Source organism: Budorcas taxicolor, chromosome 6 (assembly GCF_023091745.1).
Source record: "Budorcas taxicolor isolate Tak-1 chromosome 6, Takin1.1, whole genome shotgun sequence".
Classification (NCBI taxonomy): Eukaryota; Metazoa; Chordata; class Mammalia; order Artiodactyla; family Bovidae; genus Budorcas; species Budorcas taxicolor.
In genome coordinates this window covers 37,940,613-37,964,158 of record NC_068915.1, presented here as the reverse complement: position 1 = coordinate 37,964,158, position 23,546 = coordinate 37,940,613, and the positions used below count along the sequence as shown (strand labels likewise).

Sequence of the window (23,546 nt, the reverse complement as noted above, 5' to 3'; positions counted from 1 at the left end):
GGAAAACTGGACAGCTACTTTAAAAAAAAATGAAATTCCTAACACCATACACAAAGATAAGACTCAAAATGGATTAAAGACCTAAATGTAAGACCAGAAACTATAAAATTCCTAGAGGAGAACACAGGCAGAACACTGACATAAATCACAGCAAGATCTTCTATGACCCACCAGAGTAATGGAAATTAAAAAAAAAATAAACACGTAGGACCTAATTAAATTTAAAAGCTTTTGCACAGCAAAGGAAACTATAAACAAAGTGAAAAGACAACCTTGAGAATGGGGAATAAATAACAGTAAATGAAAGAACTGACAAAGGATTAATCTCAAAAATATACAAGCAGCTCATACAAATCAATAACAACCAAAACAATCAATCAAAAAATGGGCAAAAGACCTAAACAGACATTTCTCCAAAGACATGCAGATGTCTAACAAATACATGAAAAGATGTTTAACATCATTCATTACTGGAGAAATGCAAATCAGGACTACAATGAGCTATTACCTCATAGTGGTCAGAATGGCCATCATCAAAAAATCTACAAACAATAAATGCTAGAGAGGGTGTGGAGAAAAGGGAACCCTCCTGCACTGTTGGTGGGAATATAAATTGATACAGCCACTATGGAGAAAAGTATGGAGACTCCTTAAAAAACTAGGAATAAAATCACCATATGACTCAGCAATCCCATTACTAGGCATATATCCTGAGGAAACCAAAAGTGAAAAAGACACATGTAACCCAATGTTTACTGCAGCTCTATATGCAATAGCTAGGACATGGAAAAAACCTAGATGTCCATCGACAGATGAATGGATAAAGAATCTGTGCTCTCGCACACACACGCATGCTCTCTCTCTCTCTCTCTCTCTCTATATATATAAAATATATATATAAGTATATGATGGAATATTACTCAGCCATAAAAAGGAACATACTTGAGTCAGTCCTAATGAGGTGAATGAAGCTACAGCCTATTATACAAAGTGAAGTAAGTCAAAAAGAGAAAAACAATTATCGAATACTAATGCATATATATGGAATCTAGAAAGATGGCACTGATGAACCTATCTGCAGAGCAGCAGTGGAGACACAGACATTAAGAACAGACTTATGCACACGGCGGTGGGGAGAAGGAGAGGGTAGGAGGTGTGGTGAGAGTAACATGGAAACACACATCACCATATATAAAATAGTCAATGGGAATTTGCTGTATGACTCAGGGAACTCAAACTAGGGTTCAGTAACAATCTAGAGGGGTGAGATAGGGTGGGAGGTGGGAGGGAAATTCAAGTGGGATGGGACATGGGTATATCTGGCAGATTCACGTTGATGTTTGGCAGAAACCAATGCAATACTGTAAAGCAATTATCCTTCAATTAAAAATAAAATTTTTAAAAAATGAGCAGAGGAATTGATAAACATTTTTTGAAAGAAGATATACAAATGGCTGACAGGCCCATGAAAAGGTGCTCAATACCACTAATCACCAGGAAAACACAAAACAAAGGTAAAATGAGGGAATTCCCTGGTGATCCAGTGGTTAAGATTCCACCTTCCAACGCAGAGGGCATGGATTTGATCCCTGCTCGGGGTAACTAAGATCCCACATGCTATATGGTGCTAGAAGAAACCTGAATACTTCTATGCCAAAAAAAAAAAAAAAAAACAACCAGCAACAACTGATCATACCTTGTACCACAAGCAAAAGATTAACTCAAAGATGAATAAAAACCAAAATGCAAAAACCTAAAAAGAATTTAAGGGAAAAAAAAAAAAAAACCACCACAATGAGATATCACCTCACACTGTTAAAATGGTTTTATCAAAAAGACATTTGGCAAGGATGTGAAGAAAAAAGAACCTAAGTGCAGTCTTGGTGGGAATGTAAACTGGTGTAGTCATTATGAAAAGTAGAATGAAATTCTTCAAAACAGTAAAAACACAAATACTACATGATTCAGCAATCCCATTTTTGGGTATACATCCAAAGGAAATGAAGAGAGACTCTTGAAGACATATCTGCACTCCCATGTTCACTGTAGCATTATTTACAAGAGCTAAGATATGGAAACAACTTATGTGTCCATTAGTGAATGAACAGAGAAGATGTGAGATATATAGTGCAATATTATTCAGCCATAAAAAAGGAAGGAAATCCTGCCATTTGCAACAACAGGACTAGACCCCAAGGACAATATACTAAGTGAAACAGCCCAATAAATACTTTCTTGGTATCACTTATATGTAGAAATCTTTCAAAAAGTTAAACTCAGAGGAACAGTAGAATGAATAGTAGTTACCACAGATTGGTGGGTGGGGGCAAATATAGAGAGGTTGGTAAAAGGGTGTATTTTCAGCTATAAGAAGTTCTATTATACCTTAAAAAAAAAAGATGAATAAGTTCTCGAGACCAAATATAAAATATGGTGGCAAACGATAACACTATAGTATTACTAAAATTTGCTTAGAGAACACAAATGTTCTAACTTTAAAGAGAAAGAAAGGTTGAGGATATATTAAGCAATTAGTTGGGATGAGGAGCAGAAGCAAAATCCTAAAACAGCAAAGAAGAATTAATGATATGACCTGGTAACCCTACTTCTAGAAATATACTCAAAAGAACTGAAAATAGCTACTCAGCCATACATATCTTCATAGCAGCACTATTCACAACAACCAAAGGTGGAAACAGTCCAAATATCCTTCAGTGGATGAATGGCTAAACAAATTGTGGTATATACATAAAACAGAATATTATTCTGCCATAAGAAGGCTTGTGACACAAGTCACAACATAGATAAATCTTGAAAAAAAGCTAAGTGAAAGAAAGTAGACAGGAAGTCAAATATTCTATGATTCCATTTATAGGAAATATCCAGAAGAGTTATATCCATAGAGACAAAATGCAAATTGATGGTTGTTACAGGCTGTTAGGAGGAGACACTGGGAGCAACTACTTAATCTTTGGGGATATAAAAATGTTTTAAAAATTAGAGGCAGTGGTTGCACTACACTGTCAATTAATTGTTCACTCTAAAATTGTTACTCTATGTTATATCAATTTCATCTCAATAAAAATTAAAAATTTTATAATTTAAATCTTTATAGATGCTTTAAAAATGTAGTTAATGAGTACCTTAAGGAAAGAGATCTAAGCCCATACCATATCTTAGAACTTGTACCCACTCAATATAAGATTATTTTAAATTATTTCTTAAGACACTTTGGGAGGGCTTCCCTGGCAGTCCAGTGGTTAAGACTCCGTGTTTTCAGTGCAGGGGGTGGAGTTCAATTCCTGGTCGAGGAACTAAAATCCCCATGCCATAATAGAAAAAAAAAAAAAAAAAAAAACTCCTGGGTAAGAAATTTGTAAGTCATAGACCATAACACAGAGAAAAAAGATGAAAAACAACAACCTCCCAATAGTCATTTCATTTTTGTTTACACTTCAATTCTCTAAACATGTAATTTGATAGTGGGAAATTAGGTATATTACAAGTGAAAGAATTTAATTATGATATTCAAAAGGCAAAAATTTTAAAAATGTCAGCCAAGTTTAAACTTCAGCTTAAAAAACTAAAAAGAACATAAACATATACATGCTAAAAATGACCTTGCACACTAACAGGGCCATGATTATTTCTTACCTCACTATCTAAGAAATCAGAAAGTAGTTTCAGAACATTCTTGGCTATAGCTGTCTCTTCTTCAGATTCTTTTGACTCTTGCTCTTCATTGGAATTTACTTCTGCACCTTCCTTTTGAGTAGCTTTGATTTTTTTAGTTTTAAATGGTTCAAATCCAAATGTCATCAGTTGATCAAAGATTGCCTTTAAAGCACTTATTTTTATTGTCACATCATCAATTTGCAAAACCTAAATTGAAACAACATCCCCCACCAAAAATAAATGAGGTACACTTTCATTCTGTTCACACAACATAAAATTAACATATATCTTAGTCTAATTTCAACAACAGTGTCAAGTCTACATATAATATTTTTTAAAACTTAATTAAAATTTATTCTAAAGTTATTGTTATTTATACCATGACACTTAAAAGAGTTACATATCTTTCAGAAAAAGCTCATCAGTCAGTAAAAATTTCCTGAACTAGAATCAAGCAGAATTTTTTGTTCCTTTTATATATAAAAATGTGTATGAGCATATGTTCAATGAGTATATGTTCAACTATGATTTTATTATGTTTTTAAGATCTAGAAAAACTGTTCTATTATATTGTAATTATTTAGGGCCATTTATAAAGACAAAAATATTACATCCTAACTAATGAAAAGCATTTACTGGAACATCAGTATTCCTCTAAGCTATGAAGCTTCATTAAAGACAACTTTTTTTTCTTATTAGTGCGATAAATTCAGATTTCATTAATCATCAATTAATTTTCATCGAACTGGAAGGAAGTAAATCACAAAACCCAGCAGTTTGTATGAGTATCTTAAGTTAAGAAAACTGAATTCCTGTAAACTAAATTTAAAAGCCATGAAAAAAATAGAGCTGAATATTTCTACTATGAAGAAATTTACTATTGGTATGTTCTCTAATGTACTTAAATTTTGGTCATTGATATGCTTGATTGATTGATAAGCTATACAGCTTAGCCCATAGAATGAAAAAAAAAAATATATCACCAGCAGGTTTGCCAAATAAATGAATTGAGAAAAACGGCTCAGAATTAGAAAACTTAATTTCAAGATACATCTATTACATTTTCTTATGTCAAGACTTGCAAATTTGCCAAATCCAAATGCTTATTTCTAAGAATGTACTGTCATGACCATCCTCTACAAATTTTAAACACACTACTCTCTCAACAGCATCTTGGCTTTCCTTGCCCTTTTCAGTCCTTTACTGGCTAGCAACAGCTCTCTAAATTGGATATTGTTTAAAGAAAGATTTTAAAATTAAGTAATTTCCCTCTTCTGCCTTTCTAACAAGTGTGGATATATTTCTGAAATCAGTTTCTGCTAGTCAAACTTGATTTAAAAAAAAATGATTTCTTACTTTCCCAAAATATAGCTCTTTTCCCTTAATCTAAAATCTTCCAATGATAGCTCTGAAAATACCTTAATAAACAACTGAATCTGCTGTGGTTAAATTCTTTTGATTGCAAATCCTTTTGAAGATCTAATAAAAGTCCACCCCAGAATAACATTCAAAACAGAGGCAAAATTCCATATACAATTTATTTTACTGCATTTGTATCTGGTATCACTCACATTTTTAATGTACAAAAAATTATACTGTTATTTTTCAGACAAACATTAATAGCCAGTCCCTGAAAAAAGTTCAGAGATCAAAGTTAAAAGTTAAAAAAAAAGGTCAATTTTAATTCCACGACAAGGCTACTATTAAGTATTTTGATTTGATATTAAGGTAAAATTATGAAATGGTCTTGATAGGGAACATTCATTTATTTTTCACATGAACTTGCTTTTGGCAACTCTTTTCACTACAGAAAATTATACAGGAGAAAACAACACTCCTATAGCTCTGTCAAATGGGGGATAAGTTTAGTATTAAATAACTTCCTAATGCTCCAGGACACTCTTAAGCATTAAATTCATATTACATTTCTTCTAAGATGACCAAAACACTTATTATTCATGTCGTTGTCACACTGTGTTAGTCACTCAATTGTGCCCTACTCCTTGTGACCCCATGGACTGTAGCCCCTTAGGCTCTTCTGTCCATGGTATTCTCCAGGCAAGAATACTAGAGCTGGGTTTCCATTTCCTTCTCTATATTATTCATGTTATATTAACAAAATTTAAAAAGATCAAAATTCACATTTCAAACTTGAAAGTCAAGTGCATGACTATACCTTTGGAATGAGTTCTAGGCTTTTTTTTTTTTTTTTTGCTGCAGTACTAGAAATTTTATATAATTGTCTAACTTTAATCTCCTCTATCAGCATTCCAATTTGAAAACAACTTGTAAATTTTCAGAAGTACTCATAATGGTATATAGGGCATCTTGATAAATGTTTTACCTCATTTTTAGAGTCAGAAAGCACTGTACTTAGTAAGCTAGACATAAATGAATCCTTCACTATCAAATGTTCTAGTAAGATTTTTCTTCCACTTAAAAAAAAAAGTAATGACTAGGGGTCAATCTCGGAGAAGGCAATGGCACCCCACTCCAGTACTCTTGCCTGGAACATCCCATGGACGGAGGAGCCTGGTGGGCTGCAATCCATGGGGTCATGAAGAGTCGGACAGAACTGAGCGACTTCACTTTCACTTTTCACTTTCCACTTTCCTGCACTGGAGAAGGAAATGGCAACCCACTCCAGTGTTCTTGCCTGGGAATCCCAGGGACAGGGGAGCCTGGTGGGCTGCCGTCTATGGGGTCGCACAGAGTTGGACACGACTAAAATGGGATTTCTTTGGAAATAATGATGCTAAAGCTGAAACTCCAGTACTTTGGCCACCTCATGCGAAGAGTTGACTCATTGGAAAAGACTCTGATGCTGGGAGGGATTGGGGGCAGGAGAAGGGGACGACAGAGGATGAGATGGCTGGATGGCATCACTGACTCGATGGACGTGAGTCTGAGTGAACTCTGGGAGTTGGTGATGGACAGGGAGGCCTGGCGTGCTGCGATTCATGGGGTCGCAAAGAGTTGGACACAACTGAGCAACTGAACTGAACTGAAATGACTTAGCAGCAGGGGTCAATCTACACTTCACTACCCTTCCTCTACAAAGCCAAGAAATTGAAGTTGAGAACTTGTTTAATTTCTTAGCAAAATCTCTTTGAAAATGTAGGGTTTTATTTCCTGGGTATCTATAAAGCCAATAAAATTCACAATAGTAGATGGGACTCCTTTTAGAATTACTAGTAGAATCACTGATGCCAATACCTGCTGACTTAAATAGTAATGGGAGATTTATTCTACATCTTGGAGCAAAACCAGATATATGGCTAAGTGCTATAAATGATTCATCTGGACAAAGTACAAAATCTTTCTCCCAGTTTGAAAAAAAACTATACACCATTTTAAAGATAATACGTGACATTCCAAGTTTCCAAAAGAATCTCACATAATAGAAATTTTACTCTGATAACAAGCATGGGCTGATAAATATAAACAAAACAACATTAGGAATTTAATCCTTGTACATTAAATGAACTGATTAGATGCGAAGTACTCCAAAAAAGGAAATTATAACCAAACACTGAAATTTCTGAGATCTTTAAAAAAAAAAAAGTATGGTTTAAAATTTTTCTCCTTTGATACAAGTCACAAACAGTTTGATCATTTCCAGAACACATGACTTACCCATGTCTTCCCTAACTGTATGCTTTCTTTTTCTTGGCAATATCATATACAACATTAAAGGAAGTTTCCTTTGGGCCTAGCTTTACTTGGAAAATACACTTCCCTCCATCTCCCTACATTGTCACAAAAGGATAGTGTGATTCATGTAGCACTTGGTACTGTCAAATGTAGTGGAATAAAAAAGCTGCAAGGTATTTTTGTGCAAATTGCTTGCCAACAGGTAAATGGGAGCACTTTTCGTGTTAACTTGAAAATAACATGTGAGATATCTTTTAAGAAGATTATTTTAAAAGACTTAACCCAATCAATAGTTGAAAATAACATGTGACATAATCTTTCAGGAAGATTATTTTAAAAGACTCAACTCAATCAATAGTTGAATTTCCCCCAAGATCAAAAATTCCTTGCTGCTTTTTTATCCCACTACATTTGACAAGAGATGGAGGGAAGTATATTTTCCAAGTAAAGCTAGGACCAAATGCTAAAAACAGATGTCCAAAGGAGCTAAAAAGTCAAATACATTCCACTGATACACTAGACTTAATCCCCTCTTGTCTACTCAATAGCACTCAAGCAGCTGAGCACCCTCTCTTCCCTATATTTTCACTTTTTTTGTTTCATGTGGGTCATTCTCATTAGGGTAAACAGGCTTTAATTTTCTCCATCTTAAAAAAAATTCAAACCAAAAAAACTTTTTTTTACCCCATATCCTCTCTTGCTACCCCTCCATTTCTGTTACTCCTAACAAAGTATAATCTTGAAAGAATAGTCTACACTGGCTATCTCCAATCGTTCTCCCAGAATCCTCTACTCAATAATTCTCTCTTTGGATCACTCCAATAGACTTTGACCTTCACATAAACTACTTTCATGAAAGTCACCAAACACTGCCTCACTTGCCAAAAATGGTCAACCATGAAGTCTTATACCAACCTGTCACAAGCATTAGACAGTTGGGTCATCTTGGCCTCATTAAAATATCATCTTCACTTGCTTTCTAGGACATCACACTCTTCCCTAACTATCTACTTCACCTTGGTCTTAACTGGTTCCTCCTCATCTCCCTTACCTTAAATGTTGCCTGAGCCCTAGGGAACTACAAAGTTGAGATCTCTTCTCAAACTACATGCATTTGTCAGGTAACATCCAAACTCTAGGCATCAGATACTATTATAGAATAAAGACTCCCAGATCCATGTGCTCAGTCTAGGCCTGTCTACTAGTTCCAAACCCACATCCAAATGTCTATCCAATACACACCCACTTGTATGTGATGGACAGGGAGGCCTAGCGTGCTGTGATTCATGGGGTCGCAAACAGTCGGACACGACTGAGTGACTGAACTGAACTGTACCTCCAATTTCAAACTTACCATGTCTAAAATTGAACTCCTTGTCTCACTTACCTGCCATAAAACCTGTTATTCTGTTTTCCTTATCACAGGAAAGGGTAACTCCATCTTTCCACCTATTCTGGCCAAATTCCTGTTTCCTTCCACTTCTTTTTCTCACATGACCCATTAGATTCATCAGCAAATTCTACAGACATTGTCCTTCAGACTTAACTACCATCACTTCTCATGACCCCCAAAATCATAACACTGGTCCAGGTTATCAACATCTCTTTCCAGGATTATTACAATACCTCATGAGTACCCGTGCTTCCATACTTATATCCCTGTAATTACTACTAGGGATCTGCAAACTATGACTCATGGACCAAATCCAGTTTGCTGCCTGCTTTTAAACAGACTCTAAGTCAAGAATAAAATTGTACATTTTTAAATGGTTAAAAACTAATATCTCATTATGTGCTAAAATTATATGAAATTTAAATTTCAAATTCCATAAGTGTAAGTTTTATTGATCTACAACTACACCTAATAATATATCTCATCTACGGATGTTTTCAACCACTACAGCAGGGCAAGAGTTCAGACAGACCATAAGCCCTGCGAAGTCTACAATATTTACTCTCTAGACCTTTATAGAAAAGATTTGCCAATCCATGGTCAAACTAACACTATACCCAGTCAGAGCATAAAAATCCTCTACTCAAAATCTTCCAGTTCCTTCCCATCTATTCACTGTGAAGCTACATCTTTATAGCCTTGACATCCCTAAAGACACGGATGTCAGCTACCTACAAACTCTTTTTTCTCCTATTCTTCCCTTTGTTCAGTCTGCCCTAGCCATAGGAGGTCCTGCTCCTTGAACATGTAAAGCAAAATCCTACTGCAGGGCCCCCCCGCTGCTCTTCCCTCTCTTTGGAAACTTCTTAACCCAGATCTACATGGTTCATTCTCATTCCTCTCTGGTAATGGCCCAAATTTCGACTTATTAGTGAGGTCTTTCTCGATCAAACTGCTCCCACTCCCTATTCCCAGTCTTGATTTCCTTCCTCTGCTTTTTCTCCATCTGACATACTATTTACTGTCTATTTTCCACTGTGTATTTCCTCTGCAACGTTTATCTTGTGTTTTTCATTACCTATTTTATTTTTTCCTAAGTTAGAATAATGCAGGGCATATTATATGCACTCAATATAATTTGCTATACAATTAATTTTAAAATAACCTTAAATAATTGAATTTCATCTTCTACAAAAAAATTTTAATAGAAAAATCAAAAGATTAAAAACTGAGTTCCGAAAAGTCATCCATCATCATCAACATCAATAAGCCATGGAATAGATTAAACTTATAATACTAACATTCAGACATATTAAGTATTTATTTCAGGAAGTATAATCATGATTTTAATCACGATAAATCTTACCTGCAGTAGTAATACGAAGTGTTTACTTGCAAAATCCTGATTCTGCAGTCCACAGCATCCCAAACACAATACAGCCAAATTTCTTACTACAGGATGAACATTTATTATTCCAGGAAGAATCTAAAATGAATTAGAAATTAAAATAATTTTGACTAGAGGAAGAAATTTAAAACAGTATATTAGAAAGGTGGTCAAAATGAAAATTTCTGTAAGACCTCATAGATCTATTTTTTCCTCATAGATCTGCATTTCCATATATAGTCTATTAACTCAAAAAAGTAAATTGTTAAAACATAAGAATACAGTCAGAGCAAAATACAGTCCTTATATTCCCTCCACCTCCCCAAACTGACTCAGTGGCTTCCCAGTGCTCAAAGAAAAGATACATCTCCATATTGTGTAGTCTTTCCCAGTACCATATCATACCACACTATGCCTTGCTCTTGTTTATTCAATTGATCTGATTTCAATGTCTCCCAATTGGTGCTATCCACTAGAGACATAATGCAAGTTACATATGTCATTTTAAATTTTCTAATAGCCACATTACATTTTATTCCAAAATAAAATATTATCAATACATGTAATCAATATTTAAAAATCGAGATAATATTTTTAGCTGTGGTTTCAAAAAAATTTTATAAAAAAGTGATATAACATGTTGTTTGTACTAAGTCTTTGAAACCCAATGTATTTTTAAATTTATAAATATATATTTACAATAGTTTTTAATAGTCATAGGTTTTTAATATCCACATGTTGCTGCTGGCTACAGTATTCACAAGAGTAAATCTATACCATTCTTCCCTTCCTTTTTCACATATTTAATATGCCCACTCAAATGTCACCTCAATATCACCCTCCATGAACAGATGAAACTCATTATCTTAAGTTAACATATGACCATAAAGCTTTTCTTCATAGCAATTATCAATGGCATAAGCTTTCACTTGTTTATTTGATTCATGTCCCCTCTCACTTGACCAAAAGATCTACCAAGGGCAGTCTACATGTGTTTTGTAAATCATGTATACTCTATCCTCAATACTGAGTGTATAGTACATAATACACTATAATAAACAATATTATTTATATTTATTATAAAATTATTAATATTTATTCACTTTCATTTTTAAAGCACAGTAATTCCATTAAAATATTATTACTCCTATATCTAAATACCTTATTCTAAAGGTCTGGAATCTTTAGACAGATTACTTTTATATATTTAAAATCATTATGACCATTCAATTTTGTATTCTTTATTTCCTCACTATTGTATGTGTTTTCCCACATATATATATGTCTTTGTAATTACTGTTTTAATTGTGTAGTTAATTATATCATAATTTATCACTCTCCTGCAACAGAACCAGACATAAAGCACACAGCAGAATTTTAAAATACCACTTTTCACTAGAGACATCTTCTTCCTTAAAATTAAAACTAAATTCTAGAGATTTAATAGATCTAGTTTTAATCAGCTCTGGACTGTTGTAAATAATAATCGGATTTCTTTACTATATTGACAAACTCATGACAATCCAAGGAACTAGATTTTAGATCACAATTGTTGGCTGTTTCTCACTAATCCCAAGTGAAAAAACCTTGGGGAAAATCCTGGAAGAGCTTGGATACATTTAAAATTTGCTTTGGATAAGCAGCAATATTAAAAAAATACTCTAAGGCTGCATGTCTAATACCATCACCATTAACCACATGATTGAGATGTGCTTTAAGACTTAGTATGAAGAAAAGAATATAATTTTTATGTTGACTAACTGATGAAATTATAATATTTGGGGTATACTGAGTTAAATAAATTAGTATTAATTTCACATGTTTCTTTTTAATTTTTAAATGCAGCTACTAGAAAAGTTAAAGTTAACAGGTGGTTTGCATTATATTTCTATCAGACAATGTTGTTCTAAGGCTTGCAGAATTTATATCCCTCTGAGTAAAATGGAGATTACCTATGAAGGGTTACTTTAGTAAAAAGTCTCTTAAATATGCAGTAATAAACAAATTCCTTTCACAAGGCTTACAATGTAACTTTCTCAGTCTTTCTACACAGTAAGATTCTGGTACTTTAAATATTACAATTGTATCTCAGTATTCCTCTTACTATTCAAAAAATGAAGATATTCTGCATCTCTTGCCAGTATAACATAATTTTTTTAAACTTTCTAAAAGAATAATTATAACTTACATACCAGGTCTTTTACATGCATCATCTTAATTCTCACAATATAAAGCAGCTACTACATAATTTCCTTCAACATACCAAAGATTCAATGATGCCATCCATGGTTGCACCTATACCTGTTGAAGTGGACATCTGCTTCAATAGTTCATAGCATAAAATAAGACACTTCTGTAGGGTTTCAGCATCATTCTAAAACAAAACACAAGATATTCTGCGTTAGTAAGAATATAGTCTGCCCACCTATCAAATATTTACTTTCATAGAGTTTTTTTGTCTAAGACATGTTGTCTCTATACACATTCCCTGAACAACTTTAACCATTCACATAATTTACCATTTATGAGCTAGTTCAACTATTTTCTAAAGTTTCATATTCATATAGAAAACTGCCATAAGACATTTCCTCTTATACGTCCAACAGGCTTTTTAAACTCAAAATGGCCAAAAGGGAACTAATTATTACCCAAATCCTTCCTCCTGTCCAACATCCATAAATACTGCTGCCATCTACCCAGGCATCCAAACCAAAAGACCTAGGATACACTTCTGACTCACTGTTCTCCCTGTTACTAATTCCAAAACATGTTTCAAATCCAGAACTTCTTTCCATATCCCCCATCATCATGTTCAGATCACAATCATCTCAATCCTACATTACTCTAAGTCTTCAAACTAGTATGTCTGCATGAGATTAATTTCCTGAGTAACAGTGATCCTCAGAAGACATAAATCTCATTTTTAGTTCTACACCATGATCTTTAAAAGGTCAACATGGTCAAACAGATGCCAAGAGTAAACATCGACATTTTAAGAATCACTGAGCTAAAATGGACAGGAATGGGTGAATTTAATTCAGATGACCATTGTATCTACTACTGTGGACAAGACTCCCTTAGAAGAAATGGAGAAGCCCTCATAGTCAACAAAAGAATCTGAAATGCAGTACTTGGGTGCAATCTCAAAAATGACAGAATGATCTTGGTTTGTTTCCAAGTAATCCAAGGCTATGCCCTAACCACTAACGTTGAAGAAGCTGAAGTCGAATGGTTCTATGAAGACCTACAAGACGTTCTAGAACAAACACCAAAAACAGATGTCCTTTTCTTCATAGGGGATGGGAATGCAAAAGTAGGAAGTCAAGACATACCTGGAGTGACAGGCAAGTTTGGCCTTTGACTAGAAAATGAAGCAGGGAAAAGGCGAAGAGTTTTTCCAAGAGAACGCACTATCATAGCAAACACCCTCTTTCAAAAACACAAGAGACAACTCTACATATAGACATCATCAGATGGTTGATACCAAAATCAGATTGACTGTATTCTTTGCAGCTGAAGATGGAGAAGCTCTACACAGTCAGCAAAAACAAGACCAGGGGAGCTGACTGTGGCTCAGATCATAAACTCCTTACTACAAAATTCAGACTTCACTTAAAGAAAGTAGGGGAAACCACTAGGCCATTCAGGTATGACCCAAATCAAACTCCTTATGATTACACAGTGGAAGTGACAAGTAGATTCAAGGGGTTAGATCTGATACAGAGTGTCTAAAGAACTATAGGTGGAGGTTTGTACCACTATACAGAAGGCAGTGATGAAAACCATCCCCAAGAAGAAGAAAAGCAACAAGGCAAACCGGTTGTCTGAGGCGGCCTTACAAATAGCTGAGAAAAGAAGACAAGCGAAAGGCAAAGAAAGGGAAAGACATAACCAACTGAATGCAGAGTTCCAAAGAATAGCAAGGAGAAATAAAAGAGCCTTGTTCAGTGAACAATGCAAAGAAACAGAACAAAAGGACAGAAAACACTAGAGGTCTCTTCAAGAAAACTGGAGATTCAAGGGAACATTTCATGCAAAGATGGGTACAATAAAGTACAGAATTGGCAAGGACATAACAGAAGCAGAAGAGATTAAGAAGAGGTGGCAAGAATAAACAGAACTATATAAAAAAGGTCTTAATGACTGGGATAACCGCAATGGTGTGGTCACTCACCTAGAGCCAAACATCCTGGAGTGTGAAGTCACGTGGGCCTTAGGAAGCATTACTACGAGGAAAGCTAGTGGAGGTGATGGAATTTCAGCTGACCTACTTAAAATCCTAAAAGATGACACTGTTAAAGTGCTGCACCAATGTTAGCAAATCAGGAAAACTCAGCAGTGGCCACAGAACTGGAAAAGGTCAGTTTTCATTCCAATCCCAAAGAAGGGCATTGCCAAAGAATGCTCAAACTACCGCACAACTGTGCTCATTTCATAAGGTAGCAAGGTAATGCTCAAAATCCTTCAAGATAACCTTCAACAGTACATGAACCAAGAACTTCCGGATGTACAAGCTGGATCTAGAAAAGGCAGAAGAATCAGAGATCAAATGGCCATTATCCACTGGATCACAGAAAAAGCAAGAGAATTCCAGAAAAACACCTACTTCTGCTTATCTGACTACGCTAAAACCTTTGACTGTGTGGAGTATAACAAAGTCTGGAAAATTCTTAGAGAGATGGGAATACCAGACCACCTTACCTACCTCCTGAGAAACCTGTATGAAGGTCATGAAGCAACAGTTACAACCAGACATGGAACAATGAACTGATTCAAAATTGGGGAAGGAGTACATCTAGGCTGTATATTGTCACCCTGCTTATTTAACTTCTACGCAGAGTACATATTATGAAATACTGGGCCAGATGAAGCACAAGCTGGAATCAAGACTGCCAGAAGAAATATCAACAACCTCAGATATACACATGATACCACCCTAATGGCAGAAAGCGAAGAGGAACTCAAAAGCCTTTTGATGAAGGTGAAAGAGAATGAAAAAGCTGGCTTAAAACTCAATACTCAAAAAACAAAGATCATGGCATCCCATCTCATTGCTTCATGGCAAATAGATGGGGGAGGAATGGAAACAGTGACAGACTTCTATTTTCTTGGACTCCAAAATCACTGCAAATAGTGACTGCAGTCATGAAATTAAAAGACACTTGCTCCTTGGAAGAAAAGCTATGAACAACCTACACAGTGTATTAAAAAGCAGACGTCACTTTGCCAAATCAATAAGGTCCACCTAGTCAAAGCTATGGTTTTTCCAATAGTTATATATGGATGTGAGAGTTGGACCATAAAGAAGGCAGAGCACTGAAGAATTGATGCTTTCAAACTGTGGTGCTGGAGAAGACTCTTGACAGTCCTTTGGACTGCAAGGAGATCGAACCAGTCAATCATAAAGGAAATCAACCCTGAATATGGAAGGACTTCTTTGGAAGGACTGATGCTGAAGCTGAAGATCCAATATTTGGCCACCTGATGTGCAAAGCCAACTCACTGGAAAAGACTCATGCTGGGAAAGATTGGAGGCAGGAAGAGAAGGGGATGAGAGAGGATGAGATGGTTGGATGGCATCACCAACTCAATGGACTGAGTTTGAGGAAACTCTAGGACATAGTGAAGGACAGGGAAGCCTGGCATGCTGCAATCCATGGGGTTACAAAGAGTTGGATACAATTTAGCAACAGAACAACAACATGATCTTTGGGTAAGGCACAATTTTTAAAAGATTGCTTATACAAGGCCTTACATGAATTGGCCCTTAAAATTTTTCCCCTAGGTTTATCTTTTACCTCTTCCCGTCAATTCTATAGTCACATGGACCTTAAGTTTTTTTTAACATAACAGGCACTCTTTAACTTCTAGGCCTTCACACATGTCACTCCATCTGCCTATAACATTTCTCTAACAACTCATTGCAGAAAGATGACACAGAGTTCAGTAAAAGCACAACAAAAGCCACATGCCTGGGTCTGAATCCTGCCTCCACCATTTACTATCTATATAACTTTAGGCAAGTTACTTGCCTTCTATAAAATTAGGATAATTGTACTAATTCCACTAGGTCATAGTGAGAATCAAATGAATTCACACTCATGAATATCTCCCCCCCTCTGACACACACACAAAAGAATCCTGTAACTACTAGCTTAAAAATTATTTTTCAAATCTCAAGTTTAACATTATTCTTCTAGCGAAGTCAACACCACATTATGTGGTTTAGATGCCTCTCCTACCCTTACCTGGCTATAGCATTTATTACACTATTCTATGATTATACTGTAACAGATTCATAACCCTTAGGTAGGACAAATGAACACATAAACGGTCAAATCAAGTAAAGTTAAACAGATAATATTAATCATGACAGATCACCTTAGTTAAAATTTCTCTAATTCAGATCTGTAGTTTATATCATTTTTTCAGTTTCCATTTTCAATTTTTGCTTTAAATTTTCTCCTCAAATTTAAAAGCCCACTGAATTTGTCAAACAAAAGAAATAGCTACTAACTATGAAAATACAATTCAGGCATATCCATTGGGAAGGTGGGGTGTTAGAGCAGGGAAGTCTATGGCTACAGAACTCAATCACATAACTCACAAAACCCCCTGTACAGTAAACTCTTCTCTATCCAGCTTTCTCTTCATGAGAATACTCAGAGACCATTACAGAGTACTGAGAAGAGTTGCCCACGCTATACAGCAGGTTTTTATTAGTTACCTAGTTTATATAGTATCTCATTTAAGATAACAAAGTGACTTAGCTTTTTCTAAAACCAAAGAGTAATTAAACTTTAAAACATATGTGTAACAGTAGACATTCTATAGTTACATGTGTAACTACAGACATTCTTCTCCTAGCAGTGGAAACATCATGAGTCTTCCACTTTCAAATAAGGAAAACGCATTTTCCTTTTCTAAATCATTTAAGACAAAATAAAACAAAAAACAAAGAGAAGGAAACCACTGGAAGGTAATTTTCCTTGGCAAGCAAGAAAGACTCTGGATCCTACTGCTGCTGCTAAGTCATTTCAGTCGTGTCCGACTCTGCGCAACCCCACAGACAGCAGCCCACCAGGCTCCCCCATCCCTGGGATTCCCCAGGCAAGAACACTGGAGTGGGTTACCATTTCCTTCCCCAATGCATGAAAGTGAAAAGTGAAAGTGAAGTCACTTTAGATCCTAGGGATTAGCATGACAAGGGAGCAAATCAAATAAAGTCCTAGCTATAATATTTAAAGTTCATTAAAGCTTTCTGAAGTCCAAAACAGAAAGGAACTGGCAGAAAAATATAATTTTCATATTATTTTATGGTACTGTTAAAAATCCCTCCAAAGGGAATATATTCTGGCAACTGAATTAGGCAAACAAGGTTTAATTATGATGATTAATAGCAGCTGAAATTTACTGTAAAAAAGTTACCTATACCTTCTCTATCTGGACTTCCTTCATTTCATGTTGCTCTGTCTCTTTCAATAGGTTTATTTTGGCATCCTCTAATGCTTTTATTTCTTCTTTTAATTCTGATGCTCGATGAAAATCCTGTAAGGTAATGCAATTTTCCAAAGAGTCTTTTGCCTCAATAAGTTTAACTTTTATTTCGGCCATCTAAGAAAAGATATAAATTGTATAAACACCAAACAAAAACGATTAATAGAAAATCTGTAGCAAACTAAACAGTATTATTAACATCTCAACCATCTACAAGTTTAATTAGTCGGGCACATATAGAAAAAGTTGTAGTCTTCCTGAAACAGACTGGAAAATCTTTCAACTCACATAATCTGATAACATTTTGACACTCTTATAGTTTAATAGTTAATCTATAATTTAACTTTGTGAGAGAAATTTCGAAAATGTACAAGAAATAAAAGACTTGCACACCTACATTCTAGTCAAGCATTTCTTTAATTTAGAAGAGAGTTACCTTAAGCTCTTTCTTTCTTGCATCAGCTGGATCATTATTAACACCAACAGTAACAATGGGTGCCCGAATCTCTGAGATAATTTCTGTAACCTGATAAGTTATAATTCAGAATAAATGTTTTAATATATGTTATACAACAGAAAATGACATTCACCTGTTACACAAAACTCCAAACAGTATCCACAATCTTTCGAAAAACAGAGCAAAACATATAAGCAAAAATGGTACACATTCTATTTCCTAGACAATTTTAGAAAAAAGTGACCAAACAATACATCTGACTAAAAACTCTTAATATTATGGGAAGGTAAATAGGCATATAGACACTGAAGATAAATTCTCTTTCATACAGTGCTTAGAAACAGGAAAAAAATGAAAAAAGCCTGTAATCTTAGGTACCATAAAACTAAAATTTTCCGCCTCTAATCCTCAATTCCCTCTCTTATCAAGCTACAATCGGAGTGGAACACAGAAATAAGAATACTCTTTAATTCTTCCTTTCGGTGCACAAAGCAGAATGACAGCAAACTAAACACTTTCCTTTCAGAGACACTAGGCATTGGAGTTGGCAGATTCAGGAAAAAGTTGCATCCCTAATGAAGGTACATTAAACAGGTCCTGTATAACCACTGATTGTCAATGTTGTAGAAGGAATTCATATATTATCTGTATAAGGAAGGGCTAGAAAAGACAACCTTTGAAGTAACTTGTGATTTACAATTTTACGAAAATCAATGATACAAGTCTGTCTTTTAGAATACCCTAGAGAAAAATAACAGTACTTGAAAATAGTAATATAATTTTAAAAAAATCTTTTATTTATCTAAAAAAAATAAAGATATTTATTTTTAAGATATTTACCAAGCACTTTACCAAAAATAAAGATACTTATTTACCAAGCACTTTATGAAAATTATTTCATGGTACAATAAAAAATAAATATTGTTATTCTTATTTTGCAAACAAATAAAAATTCTAAATTAAATAATTTGGGTAAAGTCACAAATTCAGAAAGTGTCCAACGGGAAATGAACCCAAAGTGAAGAGGAACTTAAGAGCCTCTTAATGAGGGTGAAGGAGAGTGAGAGCTGGCTTAAAACTCAACATTAAGAAAAATAAGATCATGGCATCTGGTCCCATCACTTCATGGCTAATAGAAAGGGAAAAGGTGGTAGCAGTGACAGATTTCCCTTTCTTGGTCTCTAAAATCACAGGGGATGGTGACTATAGCCATGAAATTAGAAGACAACTACTTGGCAGGAAAGCCATGACAAACCTAGACAGTATGTTAAAAAGCAAAGACATCACTTTGCCAACAAAGGTCCACATAGTTGAAGCTATGGTTTTTCCAATAGTTATGTATGGATGTAAGAGCTGGACAATAAAGACGGCAGCGAGCCGAAGAATTGATGCTTTTCAAACTGCGGTGCTGGAAAAGACTCTTGAGAGTCCCTTGGAAAGCAAGGAGATCAAACCAGTCCATCCTAAAGGAAATCAGTCCAGAATATTTATTGGAAGGACTGATGCTGAAGCTGAAGCTCCAATACTTTGGCCACTTGACGGGAAGAATCGACTTACTGGAAAAGACCCTGATGCTGGTAAAGATTGAAGACAGAAGAAGAGGGCGACAGAGGATGAGATGGTTGGATGCCCAGAGTTGGGCAAACTCTGGGAGGTGGTGAGGGACAGGGAAGCCTGGTGTGCTGCATGCAGTCCATGGGGTCACAAAGAGTCGGAAACAACTTGGCCACTGAACAACAACAAATGTATAAATTCAGCAGGCTCTCAAACCTAGCAACCACTGCCTATGCCACGCCTTCCCTAAACTGCTCCATTTCAAACTGAATCAACACAATGATTGGCACAGTAAGAGAAGAAAAGAAATATTTTTTAAAATGTGTGTGTGAGAGGGACTGGGTTTTAAGAAGTTCAAAAGCTACACAAAGAGACAAAACTAAAACAAAAGCAATTAAAGACAAAGCCAAAAGCACTGAAAAGACAATTAACATTCAGTGTTATTGACCAAAATCTTTTATTTCTATCAACAATGAAGAAAATTACTTACAATTTGTATTCTCTTATTATCATCTATAATGATGTGGAGCAGTCTCTCAACAAGAAAAGAAATTAGGGATATCGGGACGGTAGGCAGAGTAAGAATCTCCTGTAAGATACTCAGCAATCGTTTCCTAAATTCAAGAAGAACTATTTTAATTTCAATACAAAAAGAGAAACACATTATATTTTAACCTATTCTGCAGACTTAATTTGCCTTCTTTTTTATCTCTATAGGTACAAAAATATATGTACAGACTTTAAGCCAAAAATTCACACTCTGAAAAAAAATATTTATAAATGACCCTAATAATCTTTCATAAATCAACATGATGAAATGACAAAATACCATAAGTGATTCCAATAATTTATACCATATTTATTAGAGAGGACTAATAATACCAACAGAAAATTTTAAGCAAAAACCTGCAACTTTATTGTTTATTCTGATTAAACTGAATTAGAAACTCTTATTTCCATATACATGTAACAGAGAAGAGAAACAGAGACAGTACGTATTTTCGCTTATATACTCCATATATGTATTATATATATAAGAGGAAAAAAAAACTTTATATAATACTTTAGAGACCTAGGTTAAATACATTCAATCATATGGTAATGACTATATTTTAACAAAGACTATTAGGAGAGCAAGTTAGAACATTTACTTTAAATGTACCTTCCTCCTTCTTCATTGGTATCCAAAGACTTGATAATTAGAATCAATTGTTGACCTATGAATTCTTTTGTCATCAAATTGCCAATATAGGAAAAATCACCTCTCTGTTCTTCATTAACAACTGGAATGCTTTGAATATAACTAAAACAAGCACAATTAATAAAATGTAGAATTTGTTACAAAACATTGAACAGCTCCCCATTAAGTGAGAAAAGGGTCATTTTATGCCCTTATCAGTCCCAAGATTTATATATGGACATTTTATACCATGTGATACTAATGAGATTTAGAAACTAAATTCTGTGTTATTGTCATGAACTTTCGTGAACTTAATGGCTTGATTCAAAAGAACTTGGAAATATATTTTCATTAAAAATACACATTTCCTATGGGAAATTTTCAAAAGGTACATATTTATATCTCTTAATATAACTAATTACTTCAACGTCACTAGTATTCTCAATTATAAAGTTCTAAATCTATTCTCCAAAAATACAATTATTCAGAAAGAGCCTGTCTTCCCTCATCATCCTTAATCATTATTTTGTTTAAAAGAGTAATAGTATAAATAAAAATTACGTCGTTACCCATGAGGGCTTTCCTTGTGGCTCAGCCAGTAAAGAATCTGCCTGCAATGCGGGAAACCTGGGTTCAATCCCTGGGTTGGGAAGATCCCCTGGAGAAGGGAAAGGCTACCCACTCCAGAATTTTGGCCTGGAGAATTCCATGGACTATATAGTCTATGGGGTCGTAAAGAGTAACAATGACCTTTTTAAAAAATCAGAAAAAAACAGATAGCTTTGTGAATTTGTATTACCTTGCTTGAGGGCTTTCCTGGTGGTTCAGATGGTAAAGAATCTGCCTATAATGCTGGAGACCTGGGTTGGATCCCTGGGTCAGGAATATCCCCTTGAGAGGGAAATAGCTATCCACTCCAGTATTCTTGACTGGAGAATTCCATGGACAGAGGAGCCTGGTGGGCTACAGTCCTTGCTTAGGGTCCTATTAATCACTATACTGTTCTTATTCTAGGATAATTGCTACCAAGCAAGCACTGTCAACCACACTTTTACTTTTACCGTGTGTGTGTGTGTGCTCAGTTGCTCAGTGGTTTCTGACTCTTTGTGACCCTATGGACTGTAGCCTGCCAGGTTCCTCTGTCCACGGGATTATCCCAGCAAGAATACTGGAGTGGGTTGCCATTTCCTCCTCCAAGGACTTCCTGACCCAGGGATTAAATCCACATCTCCTGCGGCTTCTGCATTAGCAGGCAGATTCTTAACCACTGAGCCACCAGGGAATCCCTTTAATTTTTTACTATCACTGCCTAAATTAGTCATTTACAACCCACACCTAGATAACATTCAAGAGCTTACCAGAAGTTCTTTTTTTTCCTGTGGAACAAAAAAGCTATTTAAAAGCAAAATAAAGAGTTTAAATAGATTAAAACTTACACAACTAGGTGCCATTAGGTTGGAATTTATGAAATGACTCATTAGAAAAGACCCTGATGCTGGGAAAGACTGAAGGCAGGAGAAGGGGACGACAGAGGACAATACAGTTGGATGGCATCACAGACTCAATGGACCTGAGTTTGAGCAAGTGCCAGAAAATGGTGAAGGACAGGAAGCCTGGTGGGCTGCAGTTCATTGGGCCACAAAGAGTCAGAAACAACTGAACAACAACAATATAGATGAAAAATGTGTCATTTTAAACTGTCAACAAAAATCAAGTTATAGATACTGCAGAATTCTATATGATGAATAAATGAAATGACTCATAAAATGACAGCCAAGAGTAAATAAAAGCTCATCAATCTACAGCAATATTAGGAACTTCAAACGTATCAGCCACCTTTTGGAATCTGGCAGGAAACTAAGCAAAAGCTACAAAACTGATAATTATCAAAATCTATAAATCAGTAGAGTTGCTGATTTCTGACAAGCTAAAAAACCTTCACTCAACTTTGGATCCCTCCCTACTTTTCCATCCCAGCTTCAGCATAGCATTAAGACTTTGGGTATTGTCAAAAATAAATTCAGAGTAGTTATTTCATTAGTAATTACAAATCCTGAACTGCATAAATAGAACTTAAAATAGACCCAGCAATTTTAATTACCATGAAATCATCTATTCTCTACCATTTTTACAGGTAATCATTATAATGAAGAGACCACTCAAGAAAGTCTTTTTTTAAAATTCTCTAAGAATTTATATTTAAGCTTTCTGAAAACTGTATGTGTCCCTTTTCCTTACTCAAATTTAATAAGCCTCATTTAACATCCCCAATTTCTCTCTTTATGTGAACACCTCAATTAACAGGAAATTGCTTCCTATTATTAGCAATTGTTTCCTATTAGTGACTCCCATTAGAGTCACTGACTCTTCCTGTTACAAAATGTTACAAAATGCCTGAAAATTTGAGATTATCAAGAACCAATTTTTCCATTTCATTTTGCTTCTGTTCCTGAGAAAACTATTCCTATCTAATGACATTGCTCTAAAAAGAAAATCATCCTGTTTAAGTATTATTTCAATAATTATATATAATCTTTAAATCTTTTAAGTGAAAAAACAAGTTGATTCAAGTAAATTAATTAAAAACTTACAAAGCAACAAAGGATATATAAAAATCACTGATCTCTCAAAGTCAGAAGAACTGAACTCTTCACAAGAATTAATCTGTGGAGCAGTTTTTGAGGAGATGTTTTCTCTTTGTTATTTAAATATTTAACATAACCTCATACTTTCTTGTTTTTTCTCAATC

At 35.0% G+C, this 23,546-nt stretch overlaps 1 protein-coding gene across 1 annotated transcript in view; it reads right to left on the bottom strand.

The window, feature by feature from the left end:
• The window catches only part of NCAPG (non-SMC condensin I complex subunit G), a 44,744-nt gene that overhangs the window by 12,640 nt on the left and 8,558 nt on the right, over nucleotides 1-23,546 (bottom strand). The window contains exons 8-14 of the mRNA XM_052642238.1: nucleotides 20,780-20,920; nucleotides 20,108-20,231; nucleotides 18,043-18,132; nucleotides 17,544-17,723; nucleotides 12,373-12,483; nucleotides 10,089-10,208; nucleotides 3,655-3,882 (exon numbers count right to left, since the gene is read on the bottom strand). Coding sequence (XP_052498198.1) covers nucleotides 3,655-3,882; nucleotides 10,089-10,208; nucleotides 12,373-12,483; nucleotides 17,544-17,723; nucleotides 18,043-18,132; nucleotides 20,108-20,231; nucleotides 20,780-20,920 — 994 coding nt within the window. The remainder of the gene's footprint in view (nucleotides 1-3,654; nucleotides 3,883-10,088; nucleotides 10,209-12,372; nucleotides 12,484-17,543; nucleotides 17,724-18,042; nucleotides 18,133-20,107; nucleotides 20,232-20,779; nucleotides 20,921-23,546) is intronic.